This window comes from Pituophis catenifer, unplaced genomic scaffold (assembly GCF_029215685.1).
Source record: "Pituophis catenifer annectens isolate HBS135680 unplaced genomic scaffold, rPitCat1.0.hap2 SCAF_4, whole genome shotgun sequence".
In the NCBI taxonomy this organism is placed as follows: domain Eukaryota; kingdom Metazoa; phylum Chordata; class Lepidosauria; order Squamata; family Colubridae; genus Pituophis; species Pituophis catenifer.
In genome coordinates this window covers 130,881,616-130,905,879 of record NW_027256884.1, presented here as the reverse complement: position 1 = coordinate 130,905,879, position 24,264 = coordinate 130,881,616, and the positions used below count along the sequence as shown (strand labels likewise).

The window sequence follows — 24,264 nt, the reverse complement described above, 5'->3', positions numbered from 1 at the left end:
TAGATATGACTGGGAAAAGATGGTCCTTCAAGCAACAGGAAGGGAGCCACCACGGAGAAGGCCCTTCTTCTAGGTCCCACAAGATGGGCTTCCTTAAAGGAGGGGACCCCTAACATCTCCTGCCTCCTCCACTTTGGTGGGACAGGTAGATATGACTGGGAAAAGATGGTCCTTCAAGCAACAGGGAGGGAGCCACCACAGAGAAGGCCCTTCTTCTACGTCCCACAAGGTGGACCTCCTTAAGGGAGGGGACCCCTAACATCTCCTGCCTCCCCCACTTTGGTGGGACGGGTAGATATGACTGGGAAAAGATGGTCCTTCAAGCAACAGGAGGAAGCCACCACAGAAAAGGCCCTTCTCCAGTGTACTGGAAGGCTAATCCAATCGTGTGGATTGTAGACTTCTCTTGCCTTCTTCTTAGTCCCACCAGATGGACCTCCTTAAAGGGTGGGGGGGGTGTCTTGTAACATCTCCTGCCTCCCTGCTGTGGTGGATCAGGTGGATGTAACTGGGAAAAGATGGTCCTTCAAATAACAGGGAGGGAGCCACCATAGAAAAGGCCCTTCTTGGGGCCACCACCTTAAGAGGGAGGTTGAGCCACCTTCTCCCTTTTTAGCTGGGCAGCCTCACGTGCCACCTTGTCCCTCGCAGTGGGGCATGCCCAGTCAAGGTAGGGCTAAGCTCCCTGGGAGAATCTACCCAGTGTGAAAAGAGGAACCCCCCTGCTTCCGAGCTTGTTAAGGGGAAGCCAGTCTGCCCAACCCCTTCCCCCCTTCTAAGCTTATGACCAGATGGCTTCCCCCCTTCCTCCCCAACCAGGAGAACATCGGGGGCTGGGACCCAGCGTGACCAAGGTGCGGAGTCTGAAGATGGACAAGAAGGTCTGGACGGAGGAGCTGATTGAGGTATCGGCCAGGAGGGGGGTGCACAAGGACCTCCTCTCCGGCGGCCTGGACAGATGTCCTCCCTTGGGGGCAAGGGAGCGTCTGGGAGAGGCCAGGTGCAATGGGGGCCTGTGTCAAGACCTGGGCTCTGCCTATCCTGAAGGCTTCGGGGGCAAGAAGGGTGGTAAACTGAGGCAAGGGAGGCATTTTGTACTAGTGGTTAGAGACACCAGGCTAAAAAGTGGGAGACGGTGAGTTCTAGTCCTGCCCTAGGCATGAAAGCTGGCTGGGAAACTTTGGGCCAGTCCCTCTCTCTCTACCCAAGCCACCTCACAGGGTTGTTGTTATGGAGCAAACAGGAGGAGGGAGGTTTGTCTCTGCAAATTGAAGTTTCTACTTCTTTGAGAAAAGGGGCTGCTTTTCATCCTTGCAATGGACAGAAGCAGCCACAGGGGGGCAGCATTTTCCCCAAAACACTGCTGTGTAAACAGCAGGATGGATGGAAACTGCATTTATGACGGTCGCAGCGTCCCGGAGTCACATGATCCCTTTTGGTGACCTTCTGAAAAGCAAAGCCAGATTCACTTAACAACCATCTGACTCACTTAACAACTGCAGTGTTTCACTTAACAACGGTGGCAAGAAAGGTCGTAAAATGGAGCAAAACTCACTTAACAAATTTCTCACTTAACAACATAAATTTGGGGCTCAGTTGTGGCCGTACGTTGATGACTACCCTGTATAGGGTCTCCTGCTTGAGCAGGGGGTTGGACTAGAAGACCTCCAGGGTCCCTTTCGACTCTGTTATTCTGTTAAATACATGCCAGTTGCTTAGCGCCCAAATTTTTATCACCTGACCAGGGGGATGCTGCAACGGTCGTTAAGTGAGGAAAAAAACCCCTAAGGTCATAAGTCTCTTTTTTTCAGTGCCGTTGTAACTTTGAATGGTCACTAAACGAATTGTTGTAAGTTGTAAAGTACTAAAAGGAGAGGACTAGGTTGGGGCTCTGGGTGGGAATCTTCATCCCTGGAGGCTTTCAAGAAGAGACTGGACTGCCGTCTGCCAGAAATGGTGTAGGGTCTCCTGTGTAGGTGGGGGGTTGGACTAGATGACCTCCAAGGTCCCTTTCGTTCATCTGTTAGAATCACAAAGAATGGAGATCCTGGACTCCTGACGGCCTTAATCTCTCCTCCTCCTTCTCCCCTTCCCAGCTCTTCCTCCAGATTGGCAACGTGGTAGCCAACCAGTTCTGGGCCGCCAACGTGCCCCCCAGCGAAACCATCGCCCCCGAGAGCCACAGCCAGGAACGGAGGCATTTTCTCATCGCCAAATACCGGGAGGGCAAATACCGGCGGTATCACCCTCTTTTCGGCAATCAGGAGGAACTCAACAAGGTTGGTGGCCGGAGGATCAGAATTCGTGGCGATTGGAAACTGGCATGTACTTAGGATGGTTGCAACATCTGGGGCAAGGAAGGAAGGAAGGAAAGAAGGAAGGAAAGAAGGAAGGAAGGAAGGACAGAAGAGGAGGGAGGGGTAGGGAGAGAAAGGAGGAAAGAATGAAGAAAAGGAGAGAGAAAGAGAAAGAATGGATGGATGGATGGAAGGAAGGAAGGGGAGGTGGAGGGAGGGGAAGGAATAAAAAGAGAGAGAGAGAAAGAAAGAAAGAGAAAAGGAAAGGAAGGAAAGGGAGGAAGAAAGGAAGGAAGGAAGGAGGAGGAGGGAAGGATTGGGAGAGTAAGAAGGAAGGAAGAAAAGGAGAGAAAGAAAGAGAGAAAGAGAAAAGGAGAAAGGGAGGAAGGGGAAGGGGAGGGGAGGGAGAGGAAGGAAGAAAAAAGAGAGAGAAAGAGAAAGAAAAGGAAGGAAGGAAAGAAGGGAGGGAGGGAGGGAGGAAGGAAGGAAGAGGAGGGAGGGGGTAGGGAGAGTAAGGAAGAAAGAAGGAAGAAAAGGAGAGAGAAAGAGAAAGGATGGAGGGATAGAAGGGGAGGAGAGAGGGGAGGGAGAGGAAGGAAGGAAGAAAAAGAGAGAAAAAGAGAGAAAGAAAGAAAGAGAGAGAAAGAGAAAAGGAAGGAAGGAAGGATTCTATCATTCTATGATTTCCATCAACATTGGAGACCTGATCCTGCTCTTTGCAAAAGAGGAAAAAACGAGGCCGGTTTCTGAAGGGGGTGGGTGGGGAAAAAAAAAACCCTCCCCCCTCAGGCTCTTGAGGAGAGAAAACATCCTTTTCTCAAATTCCTTCTCCTCCTTTTTCTGTTGACCCAACCGGTTTTGCAGGAAATTGGAAGAAAAAAGCCATTTTTGTGATTGTGGGCAGAGCCTTTGTTCAGGGTGCCAAGAACAGCAACTCTGAGCAGGAATTGCCTGCCTGAAAATTAACCCCCTCTAGCCAAACCTCCCCCCCCCCGCCTCCCCACCCATCGGCCCTCTGCCCTCCCCCTCCCCCATAACCTGGTTCCTCCTTCGGCAGGGGATTCAACTCCTGCCATTCCCTTCTAGCCCTTCCTGGAAGGGGCCGGAAGGGCAGATTTGGCGAAAGCAGCAGGTGAAGGACTCGAACTCAGAACCCCCTTGAGTGGCAAAATGCTCCCCTGGGACAGGACCCCCCCAAGAAGGGGCAGGTGGGGAGAGAGGCAAGGAAGGTGTGCTTAGGGTCAATAGTGACCCATAGGTGAGGCAGGGGGCTGCAGTAGCTAAGAAAGCAGCTGTGAAACTGAGGACTAGAACCTTGAAGGGGGGCAGGGCCTTAGCAAAACAACAGGAAGCTGGATCCGGAAAGAGAGAGGAAGTTTTTGACTCACGACATCTGCCCCATCTGGGGGAGGGGGAAGGCTGGTGCTGAAGAGCCCCGGAAGGGGCTTATTTATGGTGGGTGTGTTCCCCTCCCTCCGGGGTCCCTGGAGGGCCCAATCCAGAAGGGCAGCTGACCTCCGGTTGGGCGGAAGAATTCTCTCTCCAACGGCATCCTCAGGTCCCCCGGGGTGAGGGCGGCTGCAGCCCAGAAAATTTGGCTCTTGGGCTCCGGGTTTTCCGACTGCCGGCCAATCTGGGGGTGGGAGCGGTTCTTGGCTGCCTCCTCCAGATGTTGTCAGCATCTGCGCTCCAGCAGAGCCAAAGAACTGGGATCCTCGCCCTTCGGCCTCTCTCCACCCTCTGCTCCGCTGGCCGGTGCAGAGACGCTGGACTTTCATCCAGGAGCCAGTCAGCCTGCTTCCTTCTCTGTGTCTCCTCCTTCGTCTTCACCACCGTCCTGGTCTCCTGCTCGGGTAGCGGGGGTGGACTAGAAGACCTCCAAGGTCCCTTCCGACTCTGTATTCTTTCCCCTGGCGCTGCCCGGCTTCACTAGTGGATCCCAGATCTGAGGTTCTCGGTCTGAACGTGAGCTCTTCTCCCCTCCCTCCGCAGGCCCTGTGCACGGCAGTGACCACCAGTGACCTGGCCGAGACCCTCTCTCTGCTCTTCTGCGGGGCTGAAGTGAATTGCTACTCCGGAGACCCTGATTATCCCACCCCCCTGGCCTTGGCGGAGCAGGCTGGCCAGAGGTTGCAGATGGAGTTCCTGCTGCAGAACAAGACCTCAGGTAAGGGGGTGGGGGGTGGTAAGGGCTGTGTGTGTGTGTGGGGGGGATGCAAATTGGAAAAGAAGTGGGGCTGGAGGGAAGAGGGGGTGAATACCCCTCCTTGAGGGGCTTCAGGGCAGGCCAAGACTTCACCTCGTGGCATCCTGAAGCCCAGAGGTTGCAGCCGATGGAATATGGGGTCTTCCTGGCCTCTGGATGGGCTGCCAGGTCCCAGAAGGGAGTTGGAAGGTGAGGGAGGGTCAATGGTGGGCTTTTCGGGGCTCAAGGAGTGATTTGCTGCCTGTTGGGTGGTCCTTTTGAGACTTCTCAGCCGAATGGAGAAGAACGAAGCAAATCCTGAGCCTTTGGCACGTTATTATGGTTGGTGGCCCAGTCAACCAGATGTTCAGGCTGGATGGGGCATTTTTATCCATCTCCTATCAAGTCCTTCCCGAGGACCTTGGAGGGGCAGATGTGATGGTTGGGTGGTGTGAAATATCCTCAGAGGATGCCAGCTGTTCCAAGCAAAGCTGCCTTTTGCAATTGAGTGATTTTCGAAGTCATACAATCCTTGGTTGTGTAAACAGAGGCATTGAATCAAAGTCTTTATTTATAAAGACTTCACGTGATTTATAAATTTATAAAGCCCTTAGTAAGGCCACACCTGGAAATCCTGCATTCCCTTTTTGGTCCCCACAGTACAAAAAAGAGGTTGAGACTTTGGAAAAAGTGCAGAGAAGAGCAACTAGGAGGATTAAAGGCCTGGAGACTAAAACATAGGAAGAACCCTTGCAGGATTTGGGTTTGGCCGGTCTAGAGAAATGGAGGACTAGGGGGGACATGAAAGGAGCATTCCAGTATTTGAGGGGCTGCCCCAAAGAAGAGGAGGGGGAGGTCAAGCTATTCTCTAAAACTCCTGAAGGGCAGGACAAGAAACAATGGATGGAATTAAGGAGAAACTTCCTAACAGTGAGGACCATTAACCAGTGGGACAGCTTGCCACCAGAAGTTGTGAATGCTCCAACACTGGAGGCTTTCAAGAAGAAACAAGAGTCACTTGTCTGAAATGGACTAGGGTCTCCTGCTCGAGCACGGGGTTGGACTAGAAGACCTCCAAGGTCCCTTCCAGCTCTATTCTGATTTATTGATTCATTGGCTTGACCCTGGTTAATTGATGGATGGGAGACCACCAGAAGATCCTAGGGCTATAGACCTGCCTGCGAATTTGAAAAACCAGCTCAGAAAAAAAGTTCAGAGGAAAATCTCTTCCCAGCTGGACTGGAGACCATCCTTATCTCTTCTTTCTGAGAACTGACACTTTCTCTCCTTTCCCGCACGGATCTCCGACCGCAGAAACGTGGAAAGGAAAGAATGCAGGGTGTGTAGGCCTTTTCCTGGCCTTTGGGGAGAAATTTCCAGCAGCGAAAAAAAAGCTCCGTGGTGGTGGGGTGTTTCGTGAGTCACTCAAATGCAACTGGCCGGTTCCTTCAGCTTCCTGGCAAGGCATGGGGTTCATCAGGAAGTTAAAAAAATTGTGCAGGGATGTTTGCAAGGAAGGGGGTTGGCCTCCTTTTCGAGCAGAAGACCCCATCCCCAAATAAGCAGCCAGCGCCCCCCCCTGACCTCTGGGCTCCTCTGCTCCCTTTTGGGTCAAAAGCAGGAATTCGGATCCCTGGAGAAGCTGTCAAACTCCTGGACTGATCCTTCCTAGTTGGCCATAATTTGTTGATTGATTGATTGATTGATTGATTGACTGGGTTTGATTTGATTTCTATGTCTGCTCATCTCAGCAAACAGTAACAGAGTTGGAAGGGACCTTGGAGGTCATCTAGTCCAACCCTCTGCGACTCTGGGCAGCTCACCATTCCAAGCACACATTACCATGAAAGTCTTCAAGACAATAATAAAAGCAGTAAAAGGCTTTAAAACCATAAAAAGCATTAAAACATCAGTTCATTGCAGGAGATCGGCCCATCCCTTGGCCTGTTGGGAAGCCCCTCGCCCCTTTTATTTTCAGAGCGATTGGGAGGATTAAAGGGGTCTCTTCCAAACCGAAGAAGGGCAGCAACTGTTGATGGGAGAAGAGACAGACTGAAAAACCAGACGGGCTTTCGGGGAGGAGGGAAACCTGGAGGGCTGTTTTGTTAGTGGAACATCTGGTTTTCATTGTTCTCCCCTCCTTCCCTCCCTCCTTCCAGCCGCCTGGGATGTTGAATTTGGCTGCCCAGCCTTAGCAAGATATAAAAGCAGGAACAGCCCAGTTAGTGGACTGGGAAGCAATCTGACAGCTGGATCTGATGATTTGAGGCAGGGGTCTCTGAATTTGGCCACTTGAAACTTGTGGACTTCAATTCCCAGAATTCCCCAGCCAGCTGGCTGGGGAATTCTGGGAGTTGAAGTCCACACGTCTGAAAGTCCCCGAGGTTGAGAAATACAGGACTTAGATGACCCTTCTGGTCTCTTCCAACTCTTATCATTCATGGTTGGCTGGGGAATTCTGGGAGTTGAAGTCCACAAGTGGCTGAGTTTCCTCCTGCAGCCTCGGCCCCCTGCCCAATATTCATTGGCCCCTCTTTTGCTGTGTCTTGTCTCCTCAGAGACCCCCCAGCTGGACGCTGGCACCAACTCTGACAAGTGCTACTCGGTCATTTTGCTCTCCGTGGCTCACAATGGCTTCCTCTACAAGACGCCCTCCATGGCCAAGCTGGCTCTCGAACGCAAGTCCCGAGAAGGTCAGGCGAAGCACTCGGGGAGGGGGAAGGGGGCTGGAGCGGTGGGGCTTCCCTACGGGTGTTTGCACAAAATAAAGCCCAGGAAAAGAAAGGGAAGAGTCCTTCCTTCCTTCCTTCCTTCCTTCCTTCCTTCCTTCCTTCCTTCCTCCTCTCCTCTCCTTACCTTCCTTCCCATTCTCTCCTTTCCTTCCTTCTCTCCTTTCCTTCCTTCTCTTTTCTCTCTTCCTTCCTTCTTTCCTCCTCTCCTTTCCTTCCTTCTCTCTTTTCCTTCCTTCTCTCTTTTCCTTTCTTCTCTTTTCTGTCTTCCTTCCCATTCTCTCTCCTTCCTTCCTTCCTTCCTCCTCTCCTCTCCTTCCCTTCCTTCCTTCCCATGCTCTCCTTTCCTTCCTTCTCTTCTCTTCTTTCCTTCCTTCTCTTTTCTCTCTTCCTTCTCATTCTCTCTCCTTCCTTCCTTCCTTCCTTCCTCCTCTCCTCTCCTTACCTTCCTTCCCATTCTCTCCTTTCCTTCCTTCTCTCCTTTCCTTCCTTCTCTTTTCTCTCTTCCTTCCTTCTTTCTTCCTCTCCTTTCCTTCCTTCTCTCCTTTCCTTCCTTCTCTTTTCTGTCTTCCTTCCCATTCTCTCTCCTTCCTTCCTTCCTTCCTTCCTTCCTTCCTTCCTTCTTCCTTCCTTCCTCCTCTCCTTTCCTCCTCTTTTCTCCCTTCCCATTCTCTCTCTCTTTCCTTTTATCTCCCCCCCCCCCCCGTTGTTCTAACTGCCCCATTCGTAGTGAATGCAAAGTTGTCTCTGTCCTGTTGCAAAGCCCGTTCGGAGTGAGTGGGGGGGCTTGGTCTCCCATCGGCTGGGACCCTGGAAGGGGAAGAGATTTTCTTTCGGCCGAGGCCTCTGCTCTTCTGGGCCGATTCCTTGCCCCCCCCCCCCCCCCCCCGAGACCATCTGCCGGGGGAAACTCTTTTCCCCAGTCCAGAAACTTTATTTTGGCTTCACCTGAAAGGGCTCCGTCCTTCCTTCGGGGTCCCCAAGCGTCCCCCCTCCCCTGGGGTCAGAGCCACAAGCCCCCTCCTCCTTCACTGACTCCCCTCCCCTCCCCGTGCAGAGTTCAGTCGCCGCTGGTGCCAGCTGCACGAGGGGGTCTTCAACTACTACGAGACCAACACCCACACCGTCCCCAACGGAGAGATCCGGATGCAGGAAATCGTCTGCCTGGCCACTCACCCTCCGGACACCCACGGGTGAGATTGGCGGCTGCTCCCCTCCATCCCTGGGAAGGGAGTCTGATGTCTTTGGCCTAGAAAAAGGGGCCGTGTGTTGCATAATACAGGCGGTCCTCGTCTTATGACCGCAATCCAGCCCAGAATTCCCGTGGCTAAGCGAGACAGTTGTTAAGTTGGGGGTTGGACTAGAAGACCTCCGAGGTCCCTTCCAACTCTGTTATTCTGTTATTCTATCCTATTAAAGGAGTTTTGCCCTGTTTTAACGACTTTTCTTGCCACCGTTGTTAAGGGAACCACGGCCGCCGTTCAGTGAGTCACACGGTTGTTAAGCGAATCTGGCTTCCCCGTTGACTTTTTTTGGCAAGAAGGTCGCCAAAGGGGATCTCGTGACCCCGGGACGCTGCGACCGTCATAAGTTTGAGTCAGCGGCCATGTGTCTGAATTTTGATCACGTGACCCTGGGGATGCTGCGACGGTCATAAGTGTGAAAAATGGTCACAAGTCACTTTTTCTGGTGCCTTTGTAACTTCAAACGGTCACTAAATGAACTGTTGTAAGTTGAGGACTACCTATAGGTCAGTGTTTCTCAACCTTGGAAGCTTGAAGATGGGTGGACTTCAACTCCCAGAATCCCCCAGCCAGCGCTGCTGGCTGGGGGATTCTGGGAGTTGAAGTCCACCCATCTTCAAGCTACCAAGGTTGAGAAACACTGACCTACAGGTAAAAGGAAAGGACGTATGGAACGGAAGGGAAGGAAGGGGGTGGGCAGGGCCAAAGTTCTCAGGGGGGGGGGCTGTTACTGGGGGAGGGGCTTGGAAGGTCTTGCTGATGGTTTGTTAGGGGGACAAGTTGGAAGTTTGGCCCCTGAAAAGCCCCCCCGTGGGGAAATGGGGCCCCAGCCAGCTCTTCCCTAAAGGGGTCCTACAGGCCAGGAGAAGAGGGGGTGTCCCAGTGGGGTGCAGGGTCCCTGCTCTCCTCTCCTTCACCCTGGGGGTGGCTGGCTCTGGAGGAGAGATGGGGGGGCTAGGGGGGTTGGAGGCAAGCAACTGAGCGGGGGGCCTCCTCTTGCCAGGGAACTTTTGATCTGACCATTTTGGGGGGGGGGTTGAAATGGAGGGCTGCCTCTTGACCTGAGCATAGGGGTACCCCCACCTCTAGAGCTCAGGGTTGAAAGGAGGGGTCCTTGGTGTTTTCTGACGTTTCATGACCCAACTAGGGAACATCATCAGTGCTCGAAGTGGGTGGGGGGGTAGGAGGGACCGTGGGGACCTTGGTGCTCTCTGAACTCAATTGCTTTCTGGCAGACGTTTCATGACCCAGTTAGATAACATCCTCAGCATGAGGGAGTGTGAGGTTCGCTCTCTGTTTACATACTGTGGCCTCTGCCTTCCTGTGTTAGTGGAGCTGTGGCCTTGATTCGGCTACCCTTTTCTGCTCGGTTGTTTGTCTGGTGTTAATCCCTGCTTCTCTGTGTCTTGGCTGCTGGAGAGGAAGCGTCCTTAGTTTCCTTAGTATCTTGGAACAGTTGGTAACTGGTTCATGAGACCACACCCATTAGCACTGATGGTGTTACCTAGCTGGGTCATGAAATGTCTGCAAGCTCAGGGAGACCCCAGACCCAGATCTCCTCCTTGCTTTGGCCCCTTCCGCCTTGACTCTCCCGGTCTCTCCTTCCAGGTACGCAAACACTTTTGAGATGTACACGGAGACGGAGCGGCTCTACCTCTTTGGCCTGGACAACGCCAAGGCCATCCGCGAGTGGGTCAAGTGCCTGGCCAAGGTCAGCGCCGGCCTTGGGGACCCCTGCAGTTCGAAAGAGATGGGGAGAGATGAGGGAGGGAGGGAGGGAAGAGGGAGAGAGGGAAGGAAGGAAGGAGGGAGGAAAGAAAGATTACGAAGGGAAGGGAGTGGGGAGGGAAGGAGGGAGAGAGGGAAGGAGGGAGGGAGGAGGGAGGGAAGGAAGGAGAGAGAGAATGGGAAGGAAGAGAGAAAAGAGAAGGAAGGAAAGGAGAGGAGGAAGGAAGGAAGGAGAGAGAATGGGAAGGAAGAGAAAAGAAAAGGAAGGGAGGGAGTGGGAAGGAGGGAAGAGGGAAGGAAGGAAGGAGGGAGGGAGGAGGGAAGGAAGGAAGGAGGGAGGAAAGAAAGATTACGAAGGGAAGGGAGTGGGGAATGAAGGAGGGAGAGAGGGAAGGAGGAAGGGAGAGGGAAGAAAGGAAGAAAGATTGAGGAAGGGGAGGAGGGAAGGAAGGGAGGGAGTGGGAAGGAGGGAGGGAGGGAAGGAAGGGAGGAAAGAAAGATTGAGGAAGGGAAGGGAGTGGGGAGTGAAGGAGGGAAAGAGGGAAGGAGGAAGGGAGAGGGAAGAAAGGAAGAAAGATTGAGGAAGGGAAGGGAGTGGGGAGTGAAGGAGGGAAAGAGGGAAGGAGGGAGGGAGGAAGAAAAGAATGGAGGAACGGAAGGAGAGGGGAGGGAAGGAAGGAAGGAAGGGTGGGGTGGAGGGATGGAGGGAAGGGAAGGAGCTGACCCTTAGTGATCACATCAGTAGAGCTCCAGAAGAGGGAAGGGCAAGGGGTGTCTCCCTTTACCACCCAGGGCGAAAGAGGGGGCCATGGGAAGGAGGGTCTGGGGTCTCCTGGTGGGGAGGCGCCTGTCTCCGCCCACTGCGCTGCCCATCCTGAGCCCCCCCTCCCTCCCTCCCTCCCTCCCTGCAGGCCTTCCTCCCTCCGGCGGCCGAAGGGCTCCTGGCCGGGGACTTTGAGCGCCTGGGGCGTCTGCGCTACAAGGGGGGCCTGAGCCTGGAGCAGGCCAAGGAGGGCTGGTTCGCCCTGGTGGGCTCCACCCTCTACGCCTTCCTGGACGGCAGCGACAAGGAGGAGGCCATCCAGCTGCGGAAGCTGCAGGAGCTCTGTGAGTCCACGCACTGAATCGGCTCGGAAGCCATGGCGGCTCACTTAACGACCGCCGGGAAAAGGGTGCAAAATCGGGTCGGCCACATGACCGAGCCCTTTGACATCCAGCATGAGTTACGACCGTGAGGAATGGGCAGCCTCCATGATGGTCGTAACTGGAGGACTGCCTCGTTTTCTGCCCAAGGCGGGCAGTCGGGTGGTCTCAGAGGAGCCCCCCCCCTCGATCCAGGTTGGACAACAGACAAAAATCCCTCATTCTGAGACCAGAATTTCAACTCACCCGGCACATTTCACCCTGCCGTGTCCAGAGGGAGGGAGGGAGGGGAGGAAGGAAGGAAGGAAGGAAAGATACAGGAGGAAAGGAGAGAGGGAGGGAGGGAAGGGAAGTAGTAATTGTTGATTGTTAGCAGGGGTGAAATGCTCCCGGTTCGGACCGGATCGCCCGATCTGCGATAGCAGCGGGTGGTTCGGAGAACCGATAGCAAAAATCCCTCTTCCCCCCCCCCACCATGCCCAGCTGAGCCGCGTGATCATCAGAGGCTTTTTTTAAAAAAACTTTTAAAAGCATTTTTTCTACAATCTCTTCTGACGAAAAAATGCTTTTAAAAGTCAAAAAAAAAAAAAAGCCTCTGATGATCGCGCGGCCCAGCTGGGATTGTCAGAGGCTTTTCAAAGCATTTTTTAAAAAGCCTCTCTGATGATCCCAGCTGAGTTGCATGATCGTCAGAGGCTTTTCAAAGCATTAGAAAAAATGCTTTTAAAAGTTAAAAAAAAAAGCCTCTGATGATCACGCGGCTCAGCTGGGATCGTCAGAGGCTTTTCAAAGCATTTTTTTTCTGCCAACTCTTCCGGGTCGTCTCTCTGACGATCCCAGTTGAGCTGCCTGATCGTCCGAGAGACTTTTCAAAGCACTTTTTAAAGTGATCAACTCAGCTGGGCTCACCAGAGAGGCTTTTAAAGGATTTTTTTTCTGCAACCTCTTCAGCGGAAGAAGTGGTTTAAAAAATGCTTTGAAAAGTCTCTGAGGATCCCAGCTGTGTTGCCTGATCGGCAGAGGCTTTTCAAAGCATTTTTTTGCATTTGCAGAAAAAATGCTTTGAAAAGTTAAAATAATAATAATAAAAAAAGTTGGCCACGCCCACCCAGTCACATTACCCACCCACCCCCAAGCCACGCCCACAGAATGGGGGGGGCTGCTGTAAACAGAGCTGAGAATGGATCCTCTTTAAGCTCAGTGGGATCCGAGTAGATCTGTGGGATCGGGCATGTCAGATACTAATGTGGTTAATGAATTAATGTACAGATCTCGCCCTCCATTAATTCTTATATTTGCTTTGCAGCCCTCGAAAATGACGTCCTTGTGCTGGTCGAAAGAAGAAGGTAAGAAGTTTTCAGGGACAATACAGGCCGTCCTCAACTTATAACCATCCATTTAGCGACGGTTCAAAGTTGCAATGCTGCTGAAAAAAATTGACCTACAACCGGTCCTCGCATTTGCGACCGTTGCAGCATCCCTGCGGTCACGTGATAAAACTTTGGGCCCTGAGCAGCTGGCCTCTCTTTATGACGGTGGCAGAGTCCCGGGTTGAAGTGGTCCCCTGGCTTCTGACAAGCAAAGTCAGCTGGATTCACTTAACGACCATGCACTGCAGTGAGTCACCCAGCAGGGCAAAAAGGCTGTAAACTTGGATGTGGCTCACTTAATGACTGCCTCGCTTAGCAACCAAAGTTCCAGTCCTAATTGGGGTGGTTGGTCGAGGACTACTTGTAAAGATGGCTATCCTTTCAAGGAAATTAAAATTAAAATATTCAGGGTTTTATTTTACCTTTTCACTTTATTTTTAGTCAATGTTATTCAGAAGGAAGGAAGGAAGGAAGAAGGGAGGGAGGGGGAGGGAGTGAGGGAGATGATGGGGACAGAAAATAATGGAAGGAAGGGAGGAAGGAAGAAAAGAAGAAAGAAGAAAAGGAAGGAAGGAAGAATGAGGGAGAGAGGGAGGGAAGGAAGGAGGAAGGGAGATGATGGGGACAGAAATTGAAGGAAGAAGGAGGGAGGGAGGGAAAGATGGAAGGAAGGAAGAAGGGAGGGAGTGGGAGGGAGGGAGGGAGATGATGGGGACAAAATAATGGAAGGAAGGGAGGAAGGAAGAAAAGAAGGAAAGAAGAAAGAAGAAAAGGAAGGAAGGAAGAATGAGGGAGAGAGGGAGGGAAGGAAGGAGGAAGGGAGATGATGGAGACAGAAAATGAAGGAAGGAGGAGGGAGGGAGGGAGGGAAAGATGGAAGGAAGGAAGGAAGGAAGGAAGGAAGGAAGGAAGGAAGGAAGGAAGGAAGGAAGGAAGGGCCAGATGAGGGTTGCCAGGATTGGGGTGGCAGGGAAAAGTGATTTCTCCAGCCTTGCCAATAAGGGTTTCCCACATCCCACCCAACTCACCTTGGCATGATCTGCCTCCTCCTCCTCCTCCTCCTCCTCCTCCTCCTCCTCCTCCTCCTCCTCCTCCTCCTCCTCCTCCTCCTCCTCCTCCTCCTCCTTCCAGAACGCTGTACATCCAGGGCGAGAGACGGCTGACCTTCTTGGGCTGGGTGGGGGCCATCCAGAGAGCAGCTGGCAGCTCCGGGGACACCTTGTCGGAACAACAACTCACCGAAATGGATGTGCCCATCCTTGTGGACAGGTGCATCGATTATATCACACAGTGCGGTAAGTGGGGGGGGGGGGTCGCCTTGGGAGGGGAGGGAGGGATGCCCCCAATTATTTTCCTTCCGTCCTTCCTTCCTTCCTTCTTTCTCTCTTTTCTTCCTTCCTTCCTCTCAGTCCTTCCTTCTTTCCTTTATTTTCCTTCCTTCCTTCTCCCTCACATCTCCTCCCTCCCTCCTTGTTTTTTCTTTCTTTCTTTCTTTCCTTCCTTCCTTCCTTCCTTTTATTTTCCTTCCTTCTCCCTCACATCTCCTCCCTCCCTCCCTCCATCCTTGTCTTTTCCTTCCTTCCTTCCTCCCCTCTCTTTTCCTCTCCCTCTTTCTCTCTCTTTTACCCTCTTATTTCCTGCCTTCCTTCTTCCTTCCTCCTTCCTTCCTTCCTTCCTTCCTTCCCCCTCACATCTCCTCCCTCCCTCCCTCCCTCCATCCTTGTCTTTTCTTTCCTTCCTTCCTTCCCTTTCTCTCTTTTCCTCTCCCTCTTTCTCTCTCTTTGTCTCTCTTTCCTTCCTTTCCCTTTCCTTGCCTTCCTTCCTTCCTTTCTCTTCTTCCTTCCCTTCCTTCCTTCCTTCCTTCCTTCCTTCCTTCTTTCTTTCTTTCTTTCTTTCTTTCTTTCTTTCTTTCTTTCTTTCTTTCTTTCTTTCTTTGCTATCCAAAGAAATCCAGTCCAACTTACCTTGCAATAAAAAGTCGAAACAACCAGAAATCTAGGAATAATTTCAAATCAGAAGAATTCAGTGCCAGTAGCCCTTGAGTTGCAACCTGTAGTTGGTTGGTGGTAAACCCTTTGCGGGACCTTCATCTCCTCCTCCTCCTCCTCCTCCTCCTCCTCCTCCTCCTCCCCCCCAGGACTGACCTCGGAGGGCATCTACCGGAAGAGCGGGCAGAACTCCAAGACCACCAGCCTGCTGGAGACCCTCCGCAGAGACGCCCGCAAGGTCCGGCTGAAGGAAGAGGACCACCAGGTGGACGACGTGGCCAGCACCCTCAAGCGCTTCTTCCGGGACCTGCAGGAGGGGGTCTTCACCAAGGACTCGGCCCAGGCCTGGCTCAAAGTACCCGGTAAAAGGGGAGCGGGTGTGTGGACTTACGACTATTTCTTTAGCCAACGCTTGAAGTTACAATGGCACTGCGGAACCCGGACTTGCGACCAGTCCTCGCCCTTATGACCGTTGCAGCATCCCCAGGGTCTTGTGCCGTGTCCTCGGGCTACGTGGTCGCCGTTTGCGGCCTTCCCAGGCGGCTTCCAACAACAGTGGAGATTTGCTTAACGACTGGGTGATTCACTTATTCGCTTGCGGTGATTCGCTTAACAACGGCGATGCAAAATCTGGCACGACTTGCTTAGTGACTGCTTTCCTTAGCGACAGAAGCTGTTGGTAGTTGTAAGTCGAGGACTATACCTGAAATGTCCCTCTTGCGCCCCCTGCTGGTTCAGTGTCATACAGCTGAAAAATGCAGGCTGTTCAAGAAAGAAAATGAGACACAGGAAGCCCTTGACTTATGACAGTTCATTTAGTGACCGTTCAAAGTTGCACCGTCACTGAAAAAAGTGACTTACCCCCGTCTTTCACCCTTATGACGGTTGCAGCGTCTCCACAGTCACGTGATCGAAATTTTGACTCTTAGCAACTGGCATGTACTTACGGCAGTTGCAGTGTCCTGCAGTCATGTGATTCCCCTTTTGCGGTCAAGTCAGATTCACTTAACAACCGTGTTACTCACTTAACAACTGCAGTGATTCCCTTAACAGCTGTGGCAAGAAAGGTCGTAAAAAGGGGGTAAAATTCATGGAACTGTCTCGCTTAGCAACGGAAATGTTAGACTTCATTTTGGTCGTAAGGTGAGGACCACCTGTAATGGTGGGGCACCCAGGCCCCATCCATCAGTGCACCTGTATAGTCCACCTTGCTCTCTTGGCCTTTGGCAGGGAAGCGCTGTTCCCTTGCCTGGAACTGCTGGGTTCTCCTGACCATGTGGACTTTGGTGAGGTGGGCTCCCATAATGTATCTCTGGCGTGGGAGGAAGTTTATGGGGCCATTTTCATGACTCCCCCCCTTGAATGGTGCGGTGGCTTAGAGGTGGAGCTCTCGCCTCACAATCAGGAGGCTGTGAGTTCGATCCTAGTTAGGGCAGAATGAGAATAGATCTGCTGAACAAAACTCCACATTGGCAACAGGAAAGGCATCCGGCCAGTAAACACTCAGCTCCATTATAATCTAAGGCAGTATTCCTCAACCTTGGTAGCTTGAAGATGGGTGGACTTCAACTCCCAAAATCCTGGCTGGGGGTTTCTGGGAGTTGAAGTCCACCCATCTTCAAGCTTCCAAGGTTGAGAAACACTGATCTAAGGGATTATAGGTTCATTAAAAGAAGATGATGATGATTTTCGTGACTCCGCCTTGTGCTCCTCTTGACAGCTCTGGAAGACCCCACCGAAAGGATCAGCCGTTACCGTAGGCTTCTCAACAGCCTTCCGGTTGTCAACAAAGCCACCCTGAAGGTGCTAATCAACCATCTCTACCGGTTAGTGGTGACATGGGATGGGCAACTGGAGAGTCTGTTTCTCTTGGGTGGGACAATCCTTGATTTTTGGCTCCTACTTCTGAACTCAGAAGGTTAGACTCCCAGGGCTGGAAGGCCTCAGAGGTCTTCTCGTCCAACCCCTGTCCGGTGAAGGAACCCTCAGACCATCCTGTCCAGTTCTTGATGGACCACCGCAACTTCAGTAGGGACGTTGTCCCACTGCTTCGTAGCTCTAGGAGATTCCTCATTTTGAGTTTGGACCTCTTTTTTTAAAGCTTCCATCCGTTGGTTCTTGTCCCACCCTTGGGCATTATGGAGAATAAATCCATATCTTCTTCTCTGGGATGGTCCTTCAAGAATCGGAAGATTGCTATGTGACACCTTCAGCCTTCTCTTCTTAGCCTAGACAGACTCAGCTCTTTGAACCATCCTTTGCGTTGGTTCTGTGACTGGGATGGAAGGAAGGGTATTCTGGCCCCACCTTCCCTGTAGACCTGGGTTGTCCAACCTTGACCACTTGAAGACCTATGGACTTCAACTCCCAGAATTCCCCAGCCAGCCCATGCTGGTTGAAGAATTCTGGGAGCTGAAGTCCACAAATCTTAAAGTGAAGTTGAACTTGTGAAGTCCACAAGTCTTAAAGTGGAGTTGAACTTCTTGAGTTGAAGTCCACAAGTGGAGTTGAATTTGTTGAGTTAAGCCCACAAATCTTAAAGTGAAGTTGAACTTGTGAAGTCCACAAGTCTTAAGTGAAGTTGAACTTCTTGAGTTGAAGTCCACAAGTGGAGTTGAATTTGTTGAGTTAAGCCCACAAGTCTTAAAGTGGAGTTGAACTTGGGGAACTGAGGTCCACAAGTCTTAAAGTGGAGTTGAATCTGTGGAGTTGAAGTCCACAAGTCTTAAAGTGGAGTTGAACTTGGGGAGTTGAGGTCCACAAGTCTTCAAGTGACCAAGGTTGGACACCCCTCCTGTAGACCCTTCCTTAGACAGACACATAAGGATGGGGGTCCATGTTCCACAGCTCTGTATTGGCTCCTTCACAGAATCCAATGTTTTTCTGACGAGAACCAGATGACTACCCACAACCTGGCCATCGTCTTTGGGCCAACGCTCTTCCAGACGGACGGCAAGGACTTCAAGGCTGGACAAGTGGTGGAAGACCTCATCAGATGCTACATGGAGATCTTCAGTGTAGGTTTGGCCAAGAACAGTGTGGGCCAATGGGCAGGGCCGGATCGGGTGGGCTTTGGCGTCCCACTCCTGCAGAATCAGAGCTCGATCAGAACCAGAGGGAATGGATCTTTGTACAGGAGGTCCTTGACTTATGACAGTAATGGACCCTGCCTCTCATGGTTATTAGTCATGACAGTGTAAAATAGTTCTGTCCCATGACTGATCTGTTCTTACGACCTTTCTTGCAGCAGTCGTTAAGCGAATCTGCCGTCATTGAGCTACTGACATGGTCATTAAACAAACCGGTCGGGTTCGTCAAGGGCGCAGTTTTGCTGAAAACCGGAAATCAGTGCCGGTTTTCATCCCAAAAGTGGTCAAATGTAGTCACGTGACCACAGAGGAGGGATGCCCAACTCTGGTAGGCCCATTGTAACTTCAAACGATTGCTAAGTGACCCTAAGTCATAAGTCGAGGACTGTCTGCACAGGCGCTCCCCACAGGGGATCGTCCCCGTGTTCTCTGAGGCTGCAGGATTGGGCTCCTCCCGGACCCTGGAACAGGAGATGGGGGGGAGGCTCAGGGTGGTGGGGAGTCTGTCGAGGGGTCAGCTGCCTTCGCCCCTTGGACCCCATCTCTCTCTCTCTCTCTCTCCCTCCCTTCTTCCGCCTGGCAGGTGGACGAGGAGGAGATGAGGAAGCAGCAGGAAGAAATCCAGGCCATCTTGAAGATGCGCATCGCGGGAACCTCCAGTGGGACGCAGGTGAGTTGCGTCACACAAGGGACCTTGGAGGTCCTCTAGTCCAGCCCCCTCCTCAGGCAGGAGACCCTGGGCCATGTCAGACAAGCGGTTGTCCAATTTCTGGTTGGTGGGTTGCTTGTGTGTGGCTGTGCTGTGCCTGGCCTCTCGTGGTGCCTCTGTGGCTGCATTCAAACAACCCGCTTAACCAACACGGGTAGCCATCCGGCAGGTGGATTTGAGAGCACTGAGCTTGTTTGGGCCGTTAAAAGTTGGCTTGGATGTTTCCCCACAGAGAAAATGGGCCAGTCGTTCATTAACCGGGGGGAATCACGTTCTGTGTGAATGCACCTTTTGCCAGAGAGTTTGGCCGAGAGACCCCTTCGGCTGCAGGCTGGGAGGTCTGGAGGTGGAGGTGGAGGCGGAGCTTGTGACCGGAGCAGCAGTTTTATAGCAAGGGAGTCAAGGCCCAACATAATCCAGGGGTCCAGGAAGCTGGAGGGGAGCCCCAGAAGCACTTGGATTTACAGACCACTTCACAGTGCTTTACAGAGTACGGATAGATAGAAGATAGACAGATAGACAGATAGACAGATAGATAGATAGGGATGGATGGATGGATGGATGGATAGATATGGATGGATGGATGATAGATAGATAGATAGATAGATAGATAGATAGATAGATAGATAGATAGATAGATAGAAGATAGACAGATAGACAGATAGACAGATAGATAGATAGGGATGGATGGATGGATGGATGGATAGATATGGATGGATGGATGATAGATAGATAGATAGATAGATAGATAGATAGATAGATAGATGATGGATGGATGATAGATAGATAGATAGATAGATAGATAGATAGATAGATAGATGATGGATGGATGATAGATAGATAGATAGATAGATAGATAGATAGATGGGTGGGTGGGTGGATGGCTGATATATAATAGATGGATGGATGACAGATGACAGATAAGAGATAGACAGACAGATAATAGACAGACAGAATAAAGAAATAGGAGATAGACATGATAGATAGATAGATTGATAGATAGATAGATAGATAGATAGATAGATAGATAGATAGATAGATAGATAGATAGATAATGGATGGATGATAGATAATAGATGATTGATAGATGATAGATATATGATAGATAATAGGTGGGTAGGTAGAGATAGATAGGTAGATAGATAGATAGATAGATAGATAGATAGATAGATAGATAGAAGATAGACAGATAGACAGATAGACAGATAGATAGATAGGGATGGATGGATGGATGGATGGATAGATATGGATGGATGGATGATAGATAGATAGATAGATAGATAGATAGATAGATGATGGATGGATGATAGATAGATAGATAGATAGATAGATAGATAGATAGATAGATGATGGATGGATGATAGATAAATAGATAGATAGATAGATAGATAGATAGATAGATAGATAGATAGATGATGGATGGATGATAGATAGATAGATAGATAGATAGATAGATAGATGGGTGGGTGGGTGGATGGCTGATATATAATAGATGGATGGATGACAGATGACAGATAAGAGATAGACAGACAGATAATAGACAGACAGAATAAAGAAATAGGAGATAGACATGATAGATAGATAGATTGATAGATAGATAGATAGATAGATAGATAGATAGATAGATAGATAGATAGATAGATAGATAATGGATGGATGATAGATAATAGATGATTGATAGATGATAGATATATGATAGATAATAGGTGGGTAGGTAGAGATAGATAGGTAGATAGATAGATAGATAGATAGATAGATAGATAGATAGATAGAAGATAGACAGATAGACAGATAGACAGATAGATAGATAGGGATGGATGGATGGATGGATGGATAGATATGGATGGATGGATGATAGATAGATAGATAGATAGATAGATAGATAGATAGATAGATAGATGATGGATGGATGATAGATAGATAGATAGATAGATAGATAGATAGATAGATAGATGATGGATGGATGATAGATAGATAGATAGATAGATAGATAGATAGATGGGTGGGTGGGTGGATGGCTGATATATAATAGATGGATGGATGACAGATGACAGATAAGAGATAGACAGACAGATAATAGACAGACAGAATAAAGAAATAGGAGATAGACATGATAGATAGATAGATTGATAGATAGATAGATAGATAGATAGATAGATAGATAGATAGATAGATAATGGATGGATGATAGATAATAGATGATTGATAGATGATAGATATATGATAGATAATAGGTGGGTAGGTAGAGATAGATAGGTAGATAGATAGATAGATAGATAGATAGATAGATAGATAGATAGAAGATAGACAGATAGACAGATAGACAGATAGATAGATAGGGATGGATGGATGGATGGATGGATAGATATGGATGGATGGATGATAGATAGATAGATAGATAGATAGATAGATAGATAGATAGATAGATGATGGATGGATGATAGATAGATAGATAGATAGATAGATAGATAGATAGATAGATGATGGATGGATGATAGATAGATAGATAGATAGATAGATAGATAGATAGATGGGTGGGTGGGTGGATGGCTGATATATAATAGATGGATGGATGACAGATGACAGATAAGAGATAGACAGACAGATAATAGACAGACAGAATAAAGAAATAGGAGATAGACATGATAGATAGATAGATTGATAGATAGATAGATAGATAGATAGATAGATAGATAGATAGATAGATAGATAATGGATGGATGATAGATAATAGATGATTGATAGATGATAGATATATGATAGATAATAGGTGGGTAGGTAGAGATAGATAGGTAGATAGATAGATAGATAGATAGATAGATAGATAGATAGATAGATAGAAGATAGACAGATAGACAGATAGACAGATAGATAGATAGGGATGGATGGATGGATGGATGGATAGATATGGATGGATGGATGATAGATAGATAGATAGATAGATAGATAGATAGATGATGGATGGATGATAGATAGATAGATAGATAGATAGATAGATAGATAGATAGATGATGGATGGATGATAGATAAATAGATAGATAGATAGATAGATAGATAGATAGATAGATAGATGATGGATGGATGATAGATAGATAGATAGATAGATAGATAGATAGATAGATGGGTGGGTGGGTGGATGGCTGATATATAATAGATGGATGGATGACAGATGACAGATAAGAGATAGACAGACAGATAATAGACAGACAGAATAAAGAAATAGGAGATAGACATGATAGATAGATAGATTGATAGATAGATAGATAGATAGATAGATAGATAGATAGATAGATAGATAGATAATGGATGGATGATAGATAATAGATGATTGATAGATGATAGATATATGATAGATAATAGGTGGGTAGGTAGAGATAGATAGGTAGATAGATAGATAGATAGATAGATAGATAGATAGATAGATAGATGAAGGAAAGAAAGAAAGAAAGGGAGGGAGAGTGGGAAGATGGATAAACAGATGACAGGCAGACAGACAGATGTACACAGACAGATAGATAATAGAAAGGAAGGAAGGAAGAGTGGGAGGATGGATAGACAGATAACAGACAGATAGATAAAAGAAAGAAAGAAAGAAAAAAGAGAGTGGGAGGATGGATAGACAGATGACAGACAGACGGACGGACTGACAGAGAGAGAGATGTACACAGACAGAAAGGAAGGAAGGAAGAGAAAGAAAGAGAAAAGAAGGAAGGGTGGGAGGATGGATAGACAGATGACAGACAGACAGAAAGATGGACAGACAGATGGATGATAGGCAGATGTGGGAGTGGTTCTAATAGCACCCCCAGCTCTGGCTGATCCCTGCCCCCCAATGTCAGGGTTCCAAGGAACACCCGCAGCAGAAGTAAAACTCCAAGGCGGGCACCTCCCTCCAAGTTCCATTTTATTAGAGATGTCCTATTGGCACATCTGGGAAAACCCGAATCTGAAAGGCCTCCGGGTTTTCCCCACCCAAATCAAACTCAAAGCCCCTTCCCCTGCACCCACGTGTCCATTGCATGGTCCAATCAGGTCCCCGTCCCAACTGGGGTTGCTTCCCAGTCGGGCCTCTCCAGGTGCAGGCTGAACGTCCTTGACTCCCAGGGAAAAGAATGTTGTTGTGGCTGGACATGTTTCCCACAGCCCATCCACCAAGGGTGGCATCCCTGAAGACCCAAAGTAAAAGATGGCCTCCAGGACCGTCGGACACCCAGCCTGCAAATGTCCCTCGGAGCTTCTCCGCCCCAAAGAGAGAGCTAATTTTTAAACTTGTTTTATTTCTTTTATTTCTTTCCCCCTTCTCAGCATGCTGGGGACTTTATCTGCACGGTGTATCTGGAGGAGAAGAAGCTGGAGGCCGAGCAGCACGTGAAGGTGAGGCAGCCCAGGCCAGAAAGAGCAGTGGGGGTGGGGTGGGAGGGGGTCTGAATCTGGCAAGGAAAGCCACATGATTAGGGGAAGATAATTGGGGTGGGGGCAAGTGGGGCTGGGCTGGGGGAGAGAAACCAGGCCAAGGGAAGGGGCTCTGGCTGCCTCTGAATGATCCATGGTGCTGGAAGGAGAACTGAGCTGCTGGCTGTCAGCACTCCAAACTACATTCGTTCCAGTGCTGACATAAGAAGGAGAAGAGGGGGCAGCTGGCAAGAGGACGCTTGACTTTTTCACCTACTTATTTTCCCTGAAGATAATATCCCCTAGGAGATGAGATGGGAGGGGGGACATTCCTGGGAGCTGAAGTAGTAGATATGGGGAGAGTGATTTGGAAGATGGCCAATGAGACGCAGAGAATTGGGGAACGGAAAGGGAAGGTTTGGGGTCAGGAAGTCAGAGTTGGCTACACCACGATCGGGGACAGATCGTCGTGCTTAATAAATGAAAGATTTCATCAAAGACTATTTGTTTGGAAATGCAATTTATTTGAAGACGACACTGAAATCTGACACTGGCATTTTGGACCAGCCCTTGAAGGCTACCTGGTCTTCCCCAGCTCCTTGCAACCCCCAGTGGATTGGGACTACACTTCCCAGAAATCCCAGCCACTGTAGCCAACACAGAAGGTGTTGAAGCAGTCATTGGGACTACACTTCCCAGAAATCACCAGCTGGCTTTTGTACCTAAGGCGGGACTAGAACTCACAGCTTCCTAGTGATTGGCCCAAAACCACCCAGCCAGCTTTCATGTATAAGGCACAACTAGAATTCACCGTCTCCTGGCAATTAGCCTAAAGTCTGGAGGATCCTCCCGCTCAGCTGGGTGTCTTCTCCCCTCAGATCCCGGCCACCATGACAGCAGAAGAGCTGACCTTCACAATCTTGGACCGGAGGAAAATCCCCACCAAGGAGAAGGACTTCTGGAGCTGCTTTGAAGTCAATGAGCGAGAAGAGGCAGGTCAGTGGGGGAGCTTTTGAAAGAAGGGAGGAAGGAAAAGAAAGAAGGAAGGAAAAAGAAAGGAAGGAAATAAAGAAGAAGGAAAGGAAAGAGAAGGAAAGGAAAGGAAAGGAAGGAAGGAAAAAGGAAGGAAGGAAAGAAAAAGGGGGAGAGAGGGAGGGAAAGAAAGGTAGGAGAAAGGGAAGGGAAGGAAGTTGAAAGAAAGAAAAAGAAAGAGAGAAGGCAAGAAAAAGGAAGGAAGGAAATAGAGAAGAAAAGGAAGGAAGGGAAGGAAGGAAGGAAAAGAAAGAAAAAAGAAAGAAAGAAAAAGAGGGAGGGAGGGAAAGGTAGTCAGGAGAAAGGAAAGAAGGGAAGGAAGATGAAAGAAAGAAAGAAAAGAAAGAATGACAGGAAA

At 49.6% G+C, this 24,264-nt stretch overlaps 1 protein-coding gene across 1 annotated transcript in view; it reads left to right on the top strand.

The window, feature by feature from the left end:
* The window catches only part of ARAP1 (ArfGAP with RhoGAP domain, ankyrin repeat and PH domain 1), a 36,320-nt gene that overhangs the window by 3,718 nt on the left and 8,338 nt on the right, over window positions 1–24,264 (top strand). Inside the window, exons 4-18 of the mRNA XM_070943042.1 lie at window positions 820–905; window positions 2,097–2,279; window positions 4,290–4,464; window positions 7,041–7,175; window positions 8,269–8,404; window positions 10,064–10,166; window positions 11,095–11,290; window positions 12,633–12,672; window positions 13,828–13,991; window positions 14,834–15,046; window positions 16,405–16,510; window positions 17,554–17,701; window positions 18,357–18,443; window positions 22,788–22,856; window positions 23,753–23,870. Of these exons, the coding sequence (XP_070799143.1) occupies window positions 820–905; window positions 2,097–2,279; window positions 4,290–4,464; window positions 7,041–7,175; window positions 8,269–8,404; window positions 10,064–10,166; window positions 11,095–11,290; window positions 12,633–12,672; window positions 13,828–13,991; window positions 14,834–15,046; window positions 16,405–16,510; window positions 17,554–17,701; window positions 18,357–18,443; window positions 22,788–22,856; window positions 23,753–23,870 (1,959 nt within the window). The remainder of the gene's footprint in view (window positions 1–819; window positions 906–2,096; window positions 2,280–4,289; window positions 4,465–7,040; window positions 7,176–8,268; window positions 8,405–10,063; window positions 10,167–11,094; window positions 11,291–12,632; window positions 12,673–13,827; window positions 13,992–14,833; window positions 15,047–16,404; window positions 16,511–17,553; window positions 17,702–18,356; window positions 18,444–22,787; window positions 22,857–23,752; window positions 23,871–24,264) is intronic.